Source organism: Dicentrarchus labrax, unplaced genomic scaffold (assembly GCF_905237075.1).
Source record: "Dicentrarchus labrax unplaced genomic scaffold, dlabrax2021, whole genome shotgun sequence".
NCBI classification, from domain to species: domain Eukaryota; kingdom Metazoa; phylum Chordata; class Actinopteri; family Moronidae; genus Dicentrarchus; species Dicentrarchus labrax.
Window position 1 is genome coordinate 19,934,189 of NW_026136703.1, and position 13,963 is coordinate 19,948,151.

The 13,963-nt window shown below is 43.1% G+C and overlaps 1 protein-coding gene across 9 annotated transcripts in view; it reads left to right on the forward strand.

The window, feature by feature from the left end:
• The window catches only part of syne1b (spectrin repeat containing, nuclear envelope 1b), an 80,935-nt gene that overhangs the window by 35,397 nt on the left and 31,575 nt on the right, over window positions 1–13,963 (forward strand). For all 9 annotated transcript variants that reach the window (XM_051382268.1, XM_051382254.1, XM_051382260.1 and 6 more), the window contains 28 exons: window positions 320–484; window positions 954–1,310; window positions 1,417–1,553; window positions 2,124–2,301; window positions 2,792–2,974; window positions 3,095–3,238; window positions 3,767–3,922; window positions 4,281–4,445; window positions 4,539–4,711; window positions 4,916–5,069; window positions 5,278–5,421; window positions 5,689–5,853; window positions 6,019–6,336; window positions 6,511–6,666; window positions 6,829–6,999; window positions 7,242–7,568; window positions 7,677–7,829; window positions 8,028–8,195; window positions 8,345–8,521; window positions 8,641–8,787; window positions 8,948–9,073; window positions 9,323–9,499; window positions 9,733–9,998; window positions 10,314–12,474; window positions 12,697–13,034; window positions 13,134–13,278; window positions 13,376–13,594; window positions 13,692–13,960. In XM_051382268.1, coding sequence (XP_051238228.1) covers window positions 320–484; window positions 954–1,310; window positions 1,417–1,553; window positions 2,124–2,301; window positions 2,792–2,974; window positions 3,095–3,238; window positions 3,767–3,922; window positions 4,281–4,445; window positions 4,539–4,711; window positions 4,916–5,069; window positions 5,278–5,421; window positions 5,689–5,853; window positions 6,019–6,336; window positions 6,511–6,666; window positions 6,829–6,999; window positions 7,242–7,568; window positions 7,677–7,829; window positions 8,028–8,195; window positions 8,345–8,521; window positions 8,641–8,787; window positions 8,948–9,073; window positions 9,323–9,499; window positions 9,733–9,998; window positions 10,314–12,474; window positions 12,697–13,034; window positions 13,134–13,278; window positions 13,376–13,594; window positions 13,692–13,960 — 7,439 coding nt within the window. The remainder of the gene's footprint in view (window positions 1–319; window positions 485–953; window positions 1,311–1,416; window positions 1,554–2,123; window positions 2,302–2,791; window positions 2,975–3,094; window positions 3,239–3,766; window positions 3,923–4,280; window positions 4,446–4,538; window positions 4,712–4,915; window positions 5,070–5,277; window positions 5,422–5,688; window positions 5,854–6,018; window positions 6,337–6,510; window positions 6,667–6,828; window positions 7,000–7,241; window positions 7,569–7,676; window positions 7,830–8,027; window positions 8,196–8,344; window positions 8,522–8,640; window positions 8,788–8,947; window positions 9,074–9,322; window positions 9,500–9,732; window positions 9,999–10,313; window positions 12,475–12,696; window positions 13,035–13,133; window positions 13,279–13,375; window positions 13,595–13,691; window positions 13,961–13,963) is intronic.

A 13,963-nucleotide genomic window follows, 5' to 3' on the forward strand; every position in this document is an offset into this window, starting at 1 on the left:
TACTTGCGAATAACTGATATATCCTAAATGATTAATTCAAGAGAACCGGGCCAGCCACAAAGAAGCTGTGTATGGGATCCAAGAACACTTAGACAGGGCAGACACCTAGTGTCATGGGACACACTTTTTCCAAGGTGGTCCAAGTGGCCACATTGTTGCCAAAATTAATGATTTATATTAAATTGACTTTAACCTGGCACAGAATTAGGCTACACATACAATAAAATACTTGCAATTACTATTTGACACATTCCTGTTTAGGCAGTGCGTCATTGATATCTGGTAGCTTGTGTTTACATTTACTTTTTCTTCCATATAGGGTAAAGTGCAGTCCATGCAAAATATCGTGTCTGAGCATGAGCAGTATCTTGATGCTCTTAGAGACTTCAATGATTGGCTGATTTCAGCAAAAGAGGAACTTCAGCGGTGGTCAGACCTCTCAGGAGACTCAGTCTCTATTAAAAGAAAGCTCTCCAAGGTGCAGGTAAGGAACTTAAAATATCATATTTTATAAACAAATCTGTATATAGCTCCTGGTCACATCCTGCTGAGAGATCTACAGAATCTCCTCCAAAACCCTACCCCCCCACAGGGTCACAGATGAAGGCTCATGATCATAATATATTTATTATGATTCCCCTTACTATGATTAAGACTTAAACGCCTGTATACACAGTACAGACATGCCAAAAATGGTTTATTTTAGGATGTGTTAACTTAAGACGGGTATCACTCACTGACAATCATCTGACTGTACTCATTTCCTTCGCAGAAGTGACTGTCAGTTATGACTTTTTTTGTGGCAAGGGGCTAGATTTAAAAAAGGAACCAAACAAAACACATGTTTTAAAGACAGCACTTGTCACTTTTGGGCTTCATGACCAATCCTACTTGGTAGTTACTAAACTCATAACTTGTGTTGTAGTATTTTGATTACATTTGCCCTTTTACAGGAGTTGCTTGACTCCAAGCAGCGAGGTAGAGAGAGGCTGAACCGGGTCCAGAGATGTGGGGCAGTGGCAAGAGATCACACTGGCTCAGCTGGCTATGAGGCTATGGAACGAGAGGAAGCAGCCCTCTTATCATCATGGGAACAGTGGGAACGTGGAGCACTGCAGACACGGGCTAGTCTAGAGACCGCCCTCTCACAGATAGCCAGCTCTGAACAAGAGTTCAGCAGCCGGTCAACTCAGCTGGAGCAGGACCTGCGGGACTTCAACCGGCAACTACACGACTGGCGTCTGCGGTTGTCTCAAGCAGAGGGAAAAAACGATGGAGAGGAGGCTGTAAAAGGCTGGCAGATAGCAAAGGTAGGTCTCAGTTTAGGTTAGTTGTAATAATAAACCACCATAAACTGGAAATAAGCAATCATAGCAGTAGAGGACTAATACATATGCTATTGCATATTCCACACAGGACACTTTGGAGGAACTTATAAAAGCTGAGCCTATGTCTGACAGTCTGAAGACTCAACTCAATGATCTGTGCCGATTCTCCAGAGACATGGGCACACAATCTGAGAGAGTGTCTGCTCTCATTAAAGAATACAACAGGTGAGAAAGTTGTAAATATGATGCATAATGGTCTTGGTTCTTTAAAAAAGAAAAATAAATGTAGCATTTACCAATGCAGGTGTTTTAGGCTTTACAGAATTACATGGGATCCATTAAAAAACTATACACCAGGAGTGAAATAGTAACACAATGCAATAAATACTACCTGTTCTTTTAAAACTAATAATTTTGTCCTGTTGTTCCTGACATGTTTCTATAGAACATTGGAGATGTTGGACTGCATTAAATGTGTTCTGTTTCTACCCCATATACATATAATGAGGAGCAAACATATTAGAACGCCTACCACAAACTACAAACAACTACAAGTTGCCATATAACTGAATCAACACCTCTCTGTCACACATTATAGGATTTTTACATTGTGTTGCAAAGTAAAGATATTTCGATTTTCTTGGTCACACAAGCTTAAATGCCTCTTTAGCCAATGGTCAAGCCAACAAGACAACAAAATAACTTAAAAAAAATTATAGATCTCTTAATTGATTAACAATGATACATGCTGCATGTTGTGTAAAAATCATTTTCTTTCTTCCTGACTTCTTCTAGTCTGAGTCTGCAAGCGTCCAGGGAGTGCCAGAGCAAAGATAAACTGCTGGCACAAGGATTTCGCTCAGCCTTCAGAGAGTTCCAGCAGTGGTTGGTGAATGCCAAGATCAACACGGCCAAGTGCTTCGACGTACCTCAAAATCTCAATGAGGCCTCATCGAGCTTGCAAAAGATTCAGGTACAGCCGCCAGAATTACAGGTTTGATTACCACTGAGGGTACCACCACAGTGCAATTCTAATTTGCAAAAAGTCGGTGTGTTTTCAGTACAGAAGATAACCTTAACTTAATTACTTACAAAATGGAGCCTTGCAATAGTTCAGGCGGACACAAGGGTAATTTATAGTCATATGTTCCATACACCCTCCAGTCACGTATGTCCATGACCTATCTGTCTCAGCAGGCGGTCCATATAAACATTAGGTACTCATTTAGTCTCAATATAACAGTGCTGAGCTTTTAACATGCGCTCATGTTTAATAAATGTTGCGTATGTCAGGCTCTGCTAGGGGGGTTGTGAGCTCAGTAACAGTCTGTGTCAAACACGATTTGTTCCAGAGCATCACAGGAGCAGAGTCACACTGCCAAACTAAAAACCTTGACGTGTGTGTCCTGAAGAGTTTCACCATATTCTTGAATTCATCATCTCATCTCTTCTTCTCTCCACAGGAGTTTCTAAGTGACAGAGAGCTAGGTCAGTCAAAGCTGAATGCTGTGGTTGTGAATGGTGAGCTCGTATCTAATGTTGCAGCAAAAGACAAAGTTGATGCAGTTCGGGTTAAAATGAACACTGCCAGAGAGGACTGGAAAAATATGATGTCCAGCCTGCACAACAGAGAGACAAGTCTACAAGTAAGCACCTAAACGTCCCTTCTCACAAATTGGGGCTATTATGAAAAGAAGTGTACAATATATTTTGTATTTTAAGTCAAAGAAACATATCAACAGTCTCTTTCATCTGGTGTGTTTCAGAATCTTTTATCCCAGATGAAAGATTTCGAGGCAAGTGCTGAGCCTCTCCAGGAGTGCCTGAATGCCACAGAGTTGGCTGTACAGGAGAGCAGCACGAGGCTTCATGATCTCACAGCCAAGAAGCAAGAGCTTCACAAGCTACAGGTACTAATGTCCACTGAGCTCGGAACACCCGTCATGTTCAAGACCACTCATGTTCAAGTGCAACCACCACTCAGTGCTTGAGTGCCAACTTGACTATTCCTGTCATTTGCAGAAACTCACCATTCCAGCTATGTTACAGTGTTTTAGCATTGCTGTTATTGTTCTAGGAAGCACTGCCAACTGCTTATGCTAACTGCCAGTTGCTTCAGTTTTGCATTACTGCCATCTTTCTGCTCCTCTTTGCAACTCTCACATGTCTTTTTAACAGTATCTATCCTATAGATTAATACTGGCCTCATTAAGAAGAGTATTTTCGTTTTAATTGTTTAAAACTGTCTACCAGCTATTTCCAGAAGCCTTGATTGCACGCCATGACCACTAAGAGCTTTACATTGACCAAAAATCTCATTCGCTTTTCTTTTTGCCATGTTGCCATCTCTAACCTGTCAGTCTGTGTCTGAATTTAACTGTCTTTTATCTGTGTGTCAGCTTGCATGCCTCTTTGATAACCTGCTTGTGCTCTTCCAGTCTGTGCTTGAGGAGTTAGCCTCTCACGAGATTCAGCTGAAAAGGCTGAAAGAGAAGGCCCAGCTGCTGTGGGATGAACAAGCGGCCGGCAAGGGTTTTGTGCACCGTGTCTCGCAGCTCTCTGCTCAGTACCTAGCTTTAACCAACCTGACCAAGGTACAGTAATGCCTACCAATCTGCCTTTGCATTGGGGCTTTTCTAGGGGTAGAGCTGGAGAGGAGACAGAGGCACTAGACTGGATCGAGCTCTGACTTAATGTATTTGTTATTTATTATTTATTTGATAAACAGTGAAGGCACTAACTCACCATGTTTAAACTAATTTCTTTCTTTTGTTACTGTAAGTCTTACACATCAGATATACAAGTTTATTTTCTTTATGTCTTTTGTACTAAATCTTTTATTAGTCATCAATGAATCTGCATATGCTATTAACAATTTGAGCCTACTGTGGATCACATTTCTAAAAGCTAGTTTGTAATATTGTTTTTGTATCCCGTTGGGTGGTTCTGCAGGAGAAGGCGTCACGGATTGACCGAATAGTCACTGAGCACCAGCTTTTCTCCCAAGGGTTGAAGGAACTGCAGAACTGGGTGGCTGACACCAGCCATATGCTGCAGACTTACTGCGCCCCCACTGCTGACAAAAATGTTCTTGATAGCAGGATGATTAAACTCGAGGTATAAAAAGTTACTGTTAGTATTCAGAATTAGTTACCACTTTGAATACCCATTATAGGTGTATAATAAATTCACGTGTGTTTGTTGCACAAGGCCTTGCTGACTGCTCGTCAGGAAAAGGAGATCCAGCTAAAGATGCTGATCACAAGAGGAGAGTCAGTTCAGAGAAACACCTCAGCTGAGGGAGTGCCTGTGGTCCAAAAACAAATACAGGACCTAAAAGATTCCTGGGACGCCCTGCTCTCTGCCTCAATCCAATGCAAAAGGTTAGTTCTCCACCACAAGTAACAACGCTTAAGCATGTGTGTCAAACTGCCTTTTGCTTCGTGAGAGCAGTGCCCACCAAACATCTATAAAAAGTGGAAAGTATTCACAGTGTCTGCTACTATTTTTGCCAGATCTTGCATTGCTGCTATTACTACAACTATTGCACCGTTGTCTGATCTTGTTGCTTTCTTTAAAATTGACAGTCAGCTGGAGGGTTCCCTGTCTCAGTGGACCAGTTACCAGGAGGATGTACGTCAGTTTGTGGCATGGGTGGATCGTGTGGAGGAGAGTCTTGATCCCACTGATAAACAGTGCTCAGAGATGAGAGACAAAACTGCTAATCTGAGCAAAGCCAAGGTACTGCAATATTTTCAGTCATACTATACATTATTAAGAAGTATAAATGATTTGGGTAAATTCATGTAGACTTACAAATACAGAATGCTTTGAAATTTCAAGTTGTGAGAAGTGCACGTTTTTAAAGTCTCATGAGACATGTAACAGGTGTACACTTGAAAAATGCATAATAGATTGATAGAGTAATTGCCCCTCTGTGTTGTTCCAGTTGCTGTATGAGGAAGTGCTCAGCCACAACACCCTGCTGGACACCATCACTGCAAAGAGTGCCAGTATCGCCGAGAACTTTGTCACTCAGCTAGAGCTCCAAGATCTGCAAGAGCGCTATAACACTATCAAAGACAATGCCATGGTAATAAAAGCAGAGTGTGCACAGTACATTTCTTTTTTTAGAAAGAAAGAAATCCTATGTGTTTAAAAATACTGAGAGCAAAGAGCTTTTTTAATGACTTCTTATGGTAATGAAGTTTTATTGCTATTCTTTAACACACATTTTCTGCAGATGTAGAATGTAGAAAGTGTAATTTTTTTGAAAAGCAATATCAACAAAGATGTTGCCAAAGGTAAAGTTATAACCAATTAGCTCTCACATTATGAATCCTTATCATTGTGTCCTCAGAGGGCCGTAGGCAAAGCAGAGGAGCTGGTGAAAGCACACCAGGAGTATCAGCGGGGCCTCCATGCATTTGAGGACTGGCTGGAACAAGAACAAGAGAAGCTTGGCTGCTATACCCAACTGGAGGGTGATGTTGATATGCTGGAGGAGACTCTGCAAAAGCTACAGGTCTGAAAATTCTCAGTGGGGAAATGTTAATAGAAATACACAGAACATGAAATGTTTTTACAACTAATACTACTACTGCTACATAGCTTGAAGTTGTGTTCAGTTAAGATATTATCTAAACGTTTAGAGAGCTGAAAGTACTCAACCACTTCTGTGTAACTACAGGAACTGCAGCTGCACTGCACAGAGGGCCAGGCTTTGCTTAACACCCTGCTGGTCAGTCGAGAACTTGTTATTCCCTGGGGCCTGCCTCAGATCGAAGACCGAGCCCTTGAGACCCTGCAGCAAGAGTGGAGGTTGTACCAGGCCCGGCTGGCCGACACCCGGGCTCAGCTCAATAGTGCTCTTGCCAAACTCCGGCAGATGGAGCAGAAGTTTCAGCGTCTTGACAGCTGGCTAAAGGGCATGGAGACCAAAGCACAACTGCGTAGCCACCGGCGGTCTGACCGTGCCACCAAAGATGCTCAACTACAGCTGATAAAGGTTAGTGTTACATTCACAGAAGCTATACACATGAATATATATAATGATTATGTATATTATATTATTTTAATTGCTGTTTCTGTTGCTGTGATGCATTCTAAATCCAGTCTAATGAACATGTTGGACTATAATCAAGTATTGTACATACATCTCTAATGGTGCTTGTATGATCAGACCTGGCAGGAGGAAGTGCTGGTTTATCAAGAGGAGATGGAGGGCCTCAGTCTCTTGGCTCAGCAGGTTCTGGATGAGACCCATATCAGCAGCCGGATCAGTACCAGAGCCACCAAGATTACAGCCCGCTACCACGTCCTGCTGCTGCATTTAATGGTAACATTTCTGTCTCCTTCACCAGTAGACCTGTTTAGACCATTTTGCTGTAAAGCTGTATTTTGACAGATAATTGGAATAATTGGGAAAAAGACACAAGTTCAGCTATCCTAAACATTCTTCTCCCATATCATTGTTTTTTCCTTTTACTTTTTATTGCAGGAGACAATCAAACAGCTCCAGGAGGAGGTGTCTTGCATTGAAGAGGCACAGTGTGTCTTCAGCACCTTTTCTGATTGGCTCAGCACAGCTCAGAATAACTTCAGCACTGTGGCTATCAGTGTTGATGCAGTGGACCGTTTTGCTATGGAGAGAAAGATGAAAAAACTAGAGGTACACTCTCTAACATAGAGCACATACCGTCTGTATATTATTGTCTGTTCCATAGAAATCATTTTTTAGCATTAAACCTCCAACGTAACTGTACATAATTGCTTTAGCCTGATCAAACTATTGCTAACTTTGGCTATTGCTTTACAAGATATACGCTCAGTGGAAATGCCAGCAATAGTGCACTAATAAAAGAAGCCACATTACAAAAATCTGTTTAAAACACCATTGCATGTACTTTTTAGGCTCTGCAGGGAGACATGGAGCAGGGTCACACTTACCTCAAGACAATGAGAGAGAAGACAGAGCGAGCCATGACATATTTGGAGGAGCCCGAAGCAGAGCAGCTGAAGGAGGAGGTCGACACCCGCCTCCTCCAACTACAGGAGTTAATGGACTCTCTGCGCACTGAGCATAGCTCCCTCGAGAAATGTATCTCACTCTCTAAAGACTTCATGGATAAATACAAGGCCCAGGCCCAGTGGGTGATGGAGACAAAAAACCTTTTAGCGTCCAGTGTAGAGCCTAAAGCTGAACTCTACCAGAAGAAGGCTCAGCTAGCAAAGTACAAGGTAACCAAATATTAGTACGACTACTTAATCTTTTTCTGTCTCAGTGAAAATAGCAAGAAAACAAAATCATTTTGTCTGTAATATTTTGGTCACTTTTCATATGTGCAGACCATCCAGCAGACAGTGCAGTCTCATGAGTCAGCAGTGAAATCTGTCTTTGAGAAAGGAGAAGCTCTGCTCGAAATAGTCCACGACACCACTGTGAGTGACAACATGAAAAAGATGCAGGCTGACTACCAAGATCTCTGCTTAGCAGCAAAGGTATGGACATTCACATGAGAAATCTGAATTCAAAACCATAGATTCTGTTCAGTGTTCATGCTTTTGTGCTGTATTGTATTAGCTAACAAACAAACAAACAGAAACAAACTGATGCCCGGTATATTTCTTCTTTTCTTGAATGATTTCATGTCATTCAGCTTACTGCATCTCTGAGATTGGCTCTGTGTTATGTTTCAGACCCAGGTCCAGAACCTTGTGGAGTGGGTGAAGGAGCATGAGGATTACAATAGTGAATTGCAAGAGGCTGAGAAATGGCTCTTACAGATGTCCAGCAGACTGGTCACCTCAGACTCCATGCAGACCAGCGGTATGGAGATGGCCACTCAGCAACTTGCCAGACACAAGGTGACCTCGCCCAGTACTGTCCTACCCCCAAAAAAATCAAAAAATATTAGATGTGCCCTTTACATTACTACATTACTTAAAAGATTACTAGATTTTGTTTTAATTTTGCAATAATCTGTATTTTGAAACACCTGGCTGTTATTTTTCAGGCAATAATGGAGGAGATAGCCAGTTTTGAGGAGCGTCTCAGCAGCTTGAAGCAGAAAGGAGAAGATCTCATTGCCAGCTGTACAGATCAAGTTCAAGCTAAGATCAGTCAACAAGTCCAAGCTCACCAACAGGGAACCAGAGACAGCTATGCTGCCATTTGCAGCACCGCCCAACGTGTGAGTCATACAAGGCTAAAATAAATCTTTTGTCTAACTAACGAAAAAAGCTTAATCATTTTCAGAAAAGCTTTTGTCTTTATTTTATGTTATATACCTTACCTCACCTTGTTTAACAGGTATACCAGAGTCTGGACCGGGAGCTGCAGAAACACGTTAGCCACCAGGACACTCTCCAGCAGTGCCAAGCCTGGCTCACCACAGTGCAGGAGGAGCTTCAGCTCAACGATCAGGGACCATCTGGTCTGCAGGAAGCACTGAAGCAGGTAATTGACATACTGCAATTGTCTACTCTTGGAATGCAATAATGGTTATTATTAAGTTATTTAAGCTATTGTTATATTTATTTATTAATAATAAATAAAATATGTTATATGAAAATGTTCTTCTATAACTTATTTTGATCAATTGCTTGTGCATACACAGGTGAAGCACTACAGGGCCCTTCAGGAGCAGGCCAGCACTTACCTGGACCTGGTGTGTTCTGTGTGTGACCTGTCTGATGATGCTGTGAGAGTGGCAGCTGCTCAGGTCCAACAAGTCAAACTCACGGTGGGTAATTTGTTACCTGCTTGTCCACTGTACAACATAAAAGACAAGAATTTTTTACGAATCTAGGATAATTAGTGTATCATAAAAATGGCTCAAAAAATTTAAAAAAACAGGAAATGTTCCGTCTGTGCATATTAATATATATAAACCTAATGTGAAAATATTAAACGAGTGGTATAGAATGTGGAATTTCATAATAAACAGTTCTGCAAATATTCACTGTAGGAAGGTGTAAATGTGTTTCTGCAGATAGAGGAAAGGATGTCCAGTGCACAGGAGCTTTCAGAGGGCTGGAGGGAGATCAAAGAACAGAAGCAAGATCTGACCAGCCTGTTCCAGGATATGGAGCAGCAGCTCCTCAGCTTCTCCAGACGACCTGCAGAGTTGGAGACAAAGATAGCTCAAAATATGCTGTCACAAGCCAAGGTAAGGGAAAGTATCATAACCCTTGATCCCTTGACACACAAAGGAGATACTGTATGTCTACATGTGCTTTTTTCCTGAACCATATAATGCCCCTGTCTAAACATGATTCTGTTGGAGATTTGTTATTATTATCTAATCCAACATTTTGGCTTGGGTTGTGAAGGGATTAGAGAGACCTGCTTACTGTTTGGATGCATTTAGGTTTACCATCCAGTATATTGCTTATCACACAGGAATGCAGCCAGCAACTGCAGTCTAAACAGAGTATCCTGACCAAGATGACAGAGACTGTGAGCAGATTGACTGGTGGCCAGGACTCTCCAGAACATGCAGAGCTTGACCGTCTGAGCCATTCCTGGCTTGAGCTCTGTCATCAGGCTAGCAAGCTGCAGAACCAGAGAGAGGAGGACCTGCAGAGGTCTAAAGAATACCATGACTGTATCACCGCAGTGGAGGCTCTGTTTGAACAAGTGTCCAAAGAGTGGGACAATCTGGCCAGGTGTGTTTGTACATCAACATTATCATATATCATATGCATTAAGATTAGCCATTACATACTGCTGTGCTGACTGTAATCCCCTTACCTAAAATTTGGTTTTAGGTTGCAAGTAAATGCCATTTGTTTGAGTGTTGTTTTTAATCAATTTATCTGCCATGGTTCAAATGTTTTCTACAAATTTCAAGGAACATGAATAGTGAACCTCTGTGTAAGACCATTTGATTGCCATTACATTAGTGTGAAATTAAGGCCATCATTAAGATCATCTTGGTAGCTAAATTTAAACTTTCTCCTTTTAAAATTTTTTTGTCACAGAACGGATGCTGAAAGTTCATCTCAGCATTTGGAGGCATTACGGAAACTTGCAGTAACTCTGGAAGAACAAAAGGGCACTCTCGAGGACCTCAAGGAACAGAAACAAAAAGTAATCCAACATTTGAACTTGGATGACAAGGAGCTGGTAAAAGAGCAGATCAGCCACTTTGAACAGCGATGGTCTCAGATGCAGAACCTAATTGAAAGGAAGATCCAGGACTCAGTGGTGACCCTGGAAGATATGGGCCAAGTAGAGGCCCGTCTGAGAGAGGCTCGCGACTGGGCAGAGGAGCAACAGCCTGCCCTATCTGAGGCCATGAAAATGAGTCCGCCTCCAGAGCTGGCACAGAGCTTCCTGTTTGACCATCTGAGCATCTGCAGTGAGTTGGAAGCCAAGCAGCTCCTGTTGGCACAGGCCATGGCTGACGCTGACAGGGTGCTGGCCCGGCTGGGTCTCAGTGAACGTCAACGTCTGCAACAACTTATTGCAGACACTCAATCTGAGGTGGAATCTCTGAGTGTGAAGGTTGTGCAGCGCAGAAAACACCTCAGCAAGGCTTTCACAGAGAGAACACAGTTTCTGATGGCTGTGAACCAGTCCATTTCCTGGGTCCAGCAGAATGAGAAGAAGGCGCAGGCAGAGGAGTACATTGCTTTGTTACCTGATGACCTGGCCAAGCAGGTCAGAACATGTAGGAACATTCAAAGCAGTCTGAAAGCCTATCAGAGCGAGTTGACCTCCCTGTGGTCTCAGGGGAGAGACCTGATGAGGGATGCCAGCGAGGAAGAAAAGAATGAGATTCTCACAAAGTTGCAGGAGTTACAAAACATCTTTGACAAAACATTACATAGATGTGGCCAGAAACTTCAGGAGCTTGAAAAAGTATTTGTTTCCAGAAAGTATTTTAAGACTGATTTAGAGAAAATTTGCCTGTGGATAAAACAAGCTGATATAGTCACCTTCCCTGAAATCAATCTGATGGTTGGAGATGCTGAATTGGAAGCGCAGCTACTTAAATATCAACACATAGTCGAGCAGGCAATTGAATATGAGAATCTTCTCCTAATTGTACAAAGAGCTGGCCAAGAAATTTTGCCCAGTCTGAATGAAGTAGACCACTGCTATTTGGATGAAAAACTCAACACCCTCCCCCAGCAATATAATAGCATTTTAGCACTAGCCAAAGAAAAACAGGAGAAAATCCAGCAGGCCATTCTCACGAGGAATGAGTACACCTCTTTCATAGATGTCACTCATAAAGCACTTAAAGAGCTTGAGGAACAGTTCAACAATCTGGGCACTCAGCCTGTTGGGCTGCAAACAGAAGAGGTTGTCAATTTGCAGAGTGACTACAAAGCTATCCAGGCAGACCTGAGCAACCTGGGTCTAGCTGTGAGTGAACTGAACCAGAAGAAAGAGGGATTTCGTAGCACCGGTCAACCGTGGCGCCCAGAGGAAATGACCCAGCTTGTGAGCCTGTACAACGGCCTTAAGAGGCTGGTTGAACAGAAGGTCGAGCATCTGGATGAAACCTTGGAGTCCTTTGAGGACCACAAGGCAATGGCTTTGCAGGTTGACTCTGAGCTGAAGGCCACAAAAGAGCAGCTGGTAAAAGTTAATGCAGAGACACAGTCAGCTGAGGAGAGGCTGAAGAACTACCATGCTCTGGCGGGGAGTCTCCAGAGTGCCAACTCTCACTTGTCAAGGCTCATGGAGCAGATGGATACCCTTGCACCCCGCGTGGAACAAGCAGCTCATGATGCCTCCAAGGAGCAAGTGGTTCTATGGCAAGAGGAGCTGCGTTCTTTGCAGGCCGCAGTAGGGGATCTGATTGAAGAGTGTGAGAACAGGTTTGTCCAAAGTAAAGACTTTGAGACAGAGATGAAAAGGACACTGGACTGGCTGCAGCAAGTCAGGGATGAACTGGGCTGTGCTGTGATTGTTGATGTGAGGGTGGAGAAGGTGCAGGAGGAGATCAGAAAGCAGCAAATCATGCAGGAGGAAGTACAGTCGAGACTGAGAATAGTGGCTGCTCTCAGTAGCAGGGAGAAACAGCAGTATATCAGCGCAAATGAGCTCGTCCCAGTCCGCGTAGATACAAGCCTAGAAGAAATGGCAAAGCTGCAGGCAGATGTTCAGAAAGCACTGAGCTCCAAACAGGTGGGACAATATTACAATATTTTAATATTCTATAAAACATGGTAGTCATATATTAATTTTAGCTAAATGGTTTATCTGTACTTTATTTATTTTATACATATTTATTTGTACATTATTTAGTAATTTGGTGTGACGCATCAGAGCAATTGCATTCAGAATCTATGTTTTTATACCTAAGTATTAAAAGATGATTCATTTTCTTCACTGCTTTCATGTAAAAAGATTACTCTGGAGGACGCTCTGGTGTTGTGCCAGAAGTACCACTTCAGGATGCAGTCGGCCTGTGAATGGCTGGAGGATGCCGTGTCCTTTCTGCAGCAGGCTAGCCTGGGTGTGGATGTGGAGAACTACGAGGAGTGTCTCCAGCAGCAGGTGGACATCATGGCCACAGAGCAGGAGTTCCTTGCCCACTTGGAGGAGCTGCAGGCCCTTCTGCCTCAGCTGGAGAACCTGGTCAACCCCACAGCTAGAGAGCAGCTCCGTGTGAGTGTGGAGTCCGCGAAGCAGAGAGGCGTGGAGGTCAGAGATCAGCTCCAGTGTCACCAGGATGTCCTTCACAGGTTATGAAAACTTAAGAGTGATGGTGTAATGTACAGTGACAATACAGATATTTTGTTAATACTGGTGTTTTAACCTCTAATATGTTTTGTTTTTTATAGCTGTGTGGATCAGTGGAAGACCTACCAGGAGGCAAGGCAGACTGTCATTGAGCTCATGAATGAGGCTGAAAAGAAGCTGACAGAATTTTCCACTGCAAAGGCTGCTACAAGCCAAGAGGCTGAAGATAAGCTATGCAGTCATCGGGTATGAGAGGACAAAACAAAGTCATTTCACAGTTCAAACAATGGGTGCTTCTATGAATGTGTTGCACTTAGTTTATTAATTGTCTCTTGTTTTTCAGTCCCTTGTATCACTGGTGAATGGCTTCCAAGAGAAGCTGAGTGGTTTAGAAGAGCAAGCTGCCCAGCTGGAGCTGGTAGGGAGTGATGCCAGCAAGGCCACCATCAGTCGCTCCATGACCACTGTGTGGCAGCGTTGGACACGACTCCGAAGCGTGGCACGGGGACAGGAGAGAGTACTTGAGGATACAGCACAGGAATGGAGGACTTTTAGAGAGAAGGTACACAGAATGACAATGGGTAAAAATATGTATTCCATAATTAAATGAAAATATTGTTTTTGACTTGCAGCTGAACTTTAATAATCATTTTGTACAGATGGTGAAGGTGAGAGCAGTCTCTGATGAGCTCCAAGGTCGCTTCCCTGACAGTGCTGTGGAAAAGGCTTCCAAAGCCACTCTGCAATCTCTGTTGGACCAGCATGACTTACTGAGCCAAGACTTGGAGAGAGAGCTCTCCTCCCTCACACTGCTGCGCCAGTATGCTCTCAGCCTGCTGCACGATGTGGAAGTGCCTTCACCAACAAATGAGCAAGATGAACTGCCCAGCCTGAAGGAGATCCGAGCTGTACAAGACCAAATGGAAAGGTA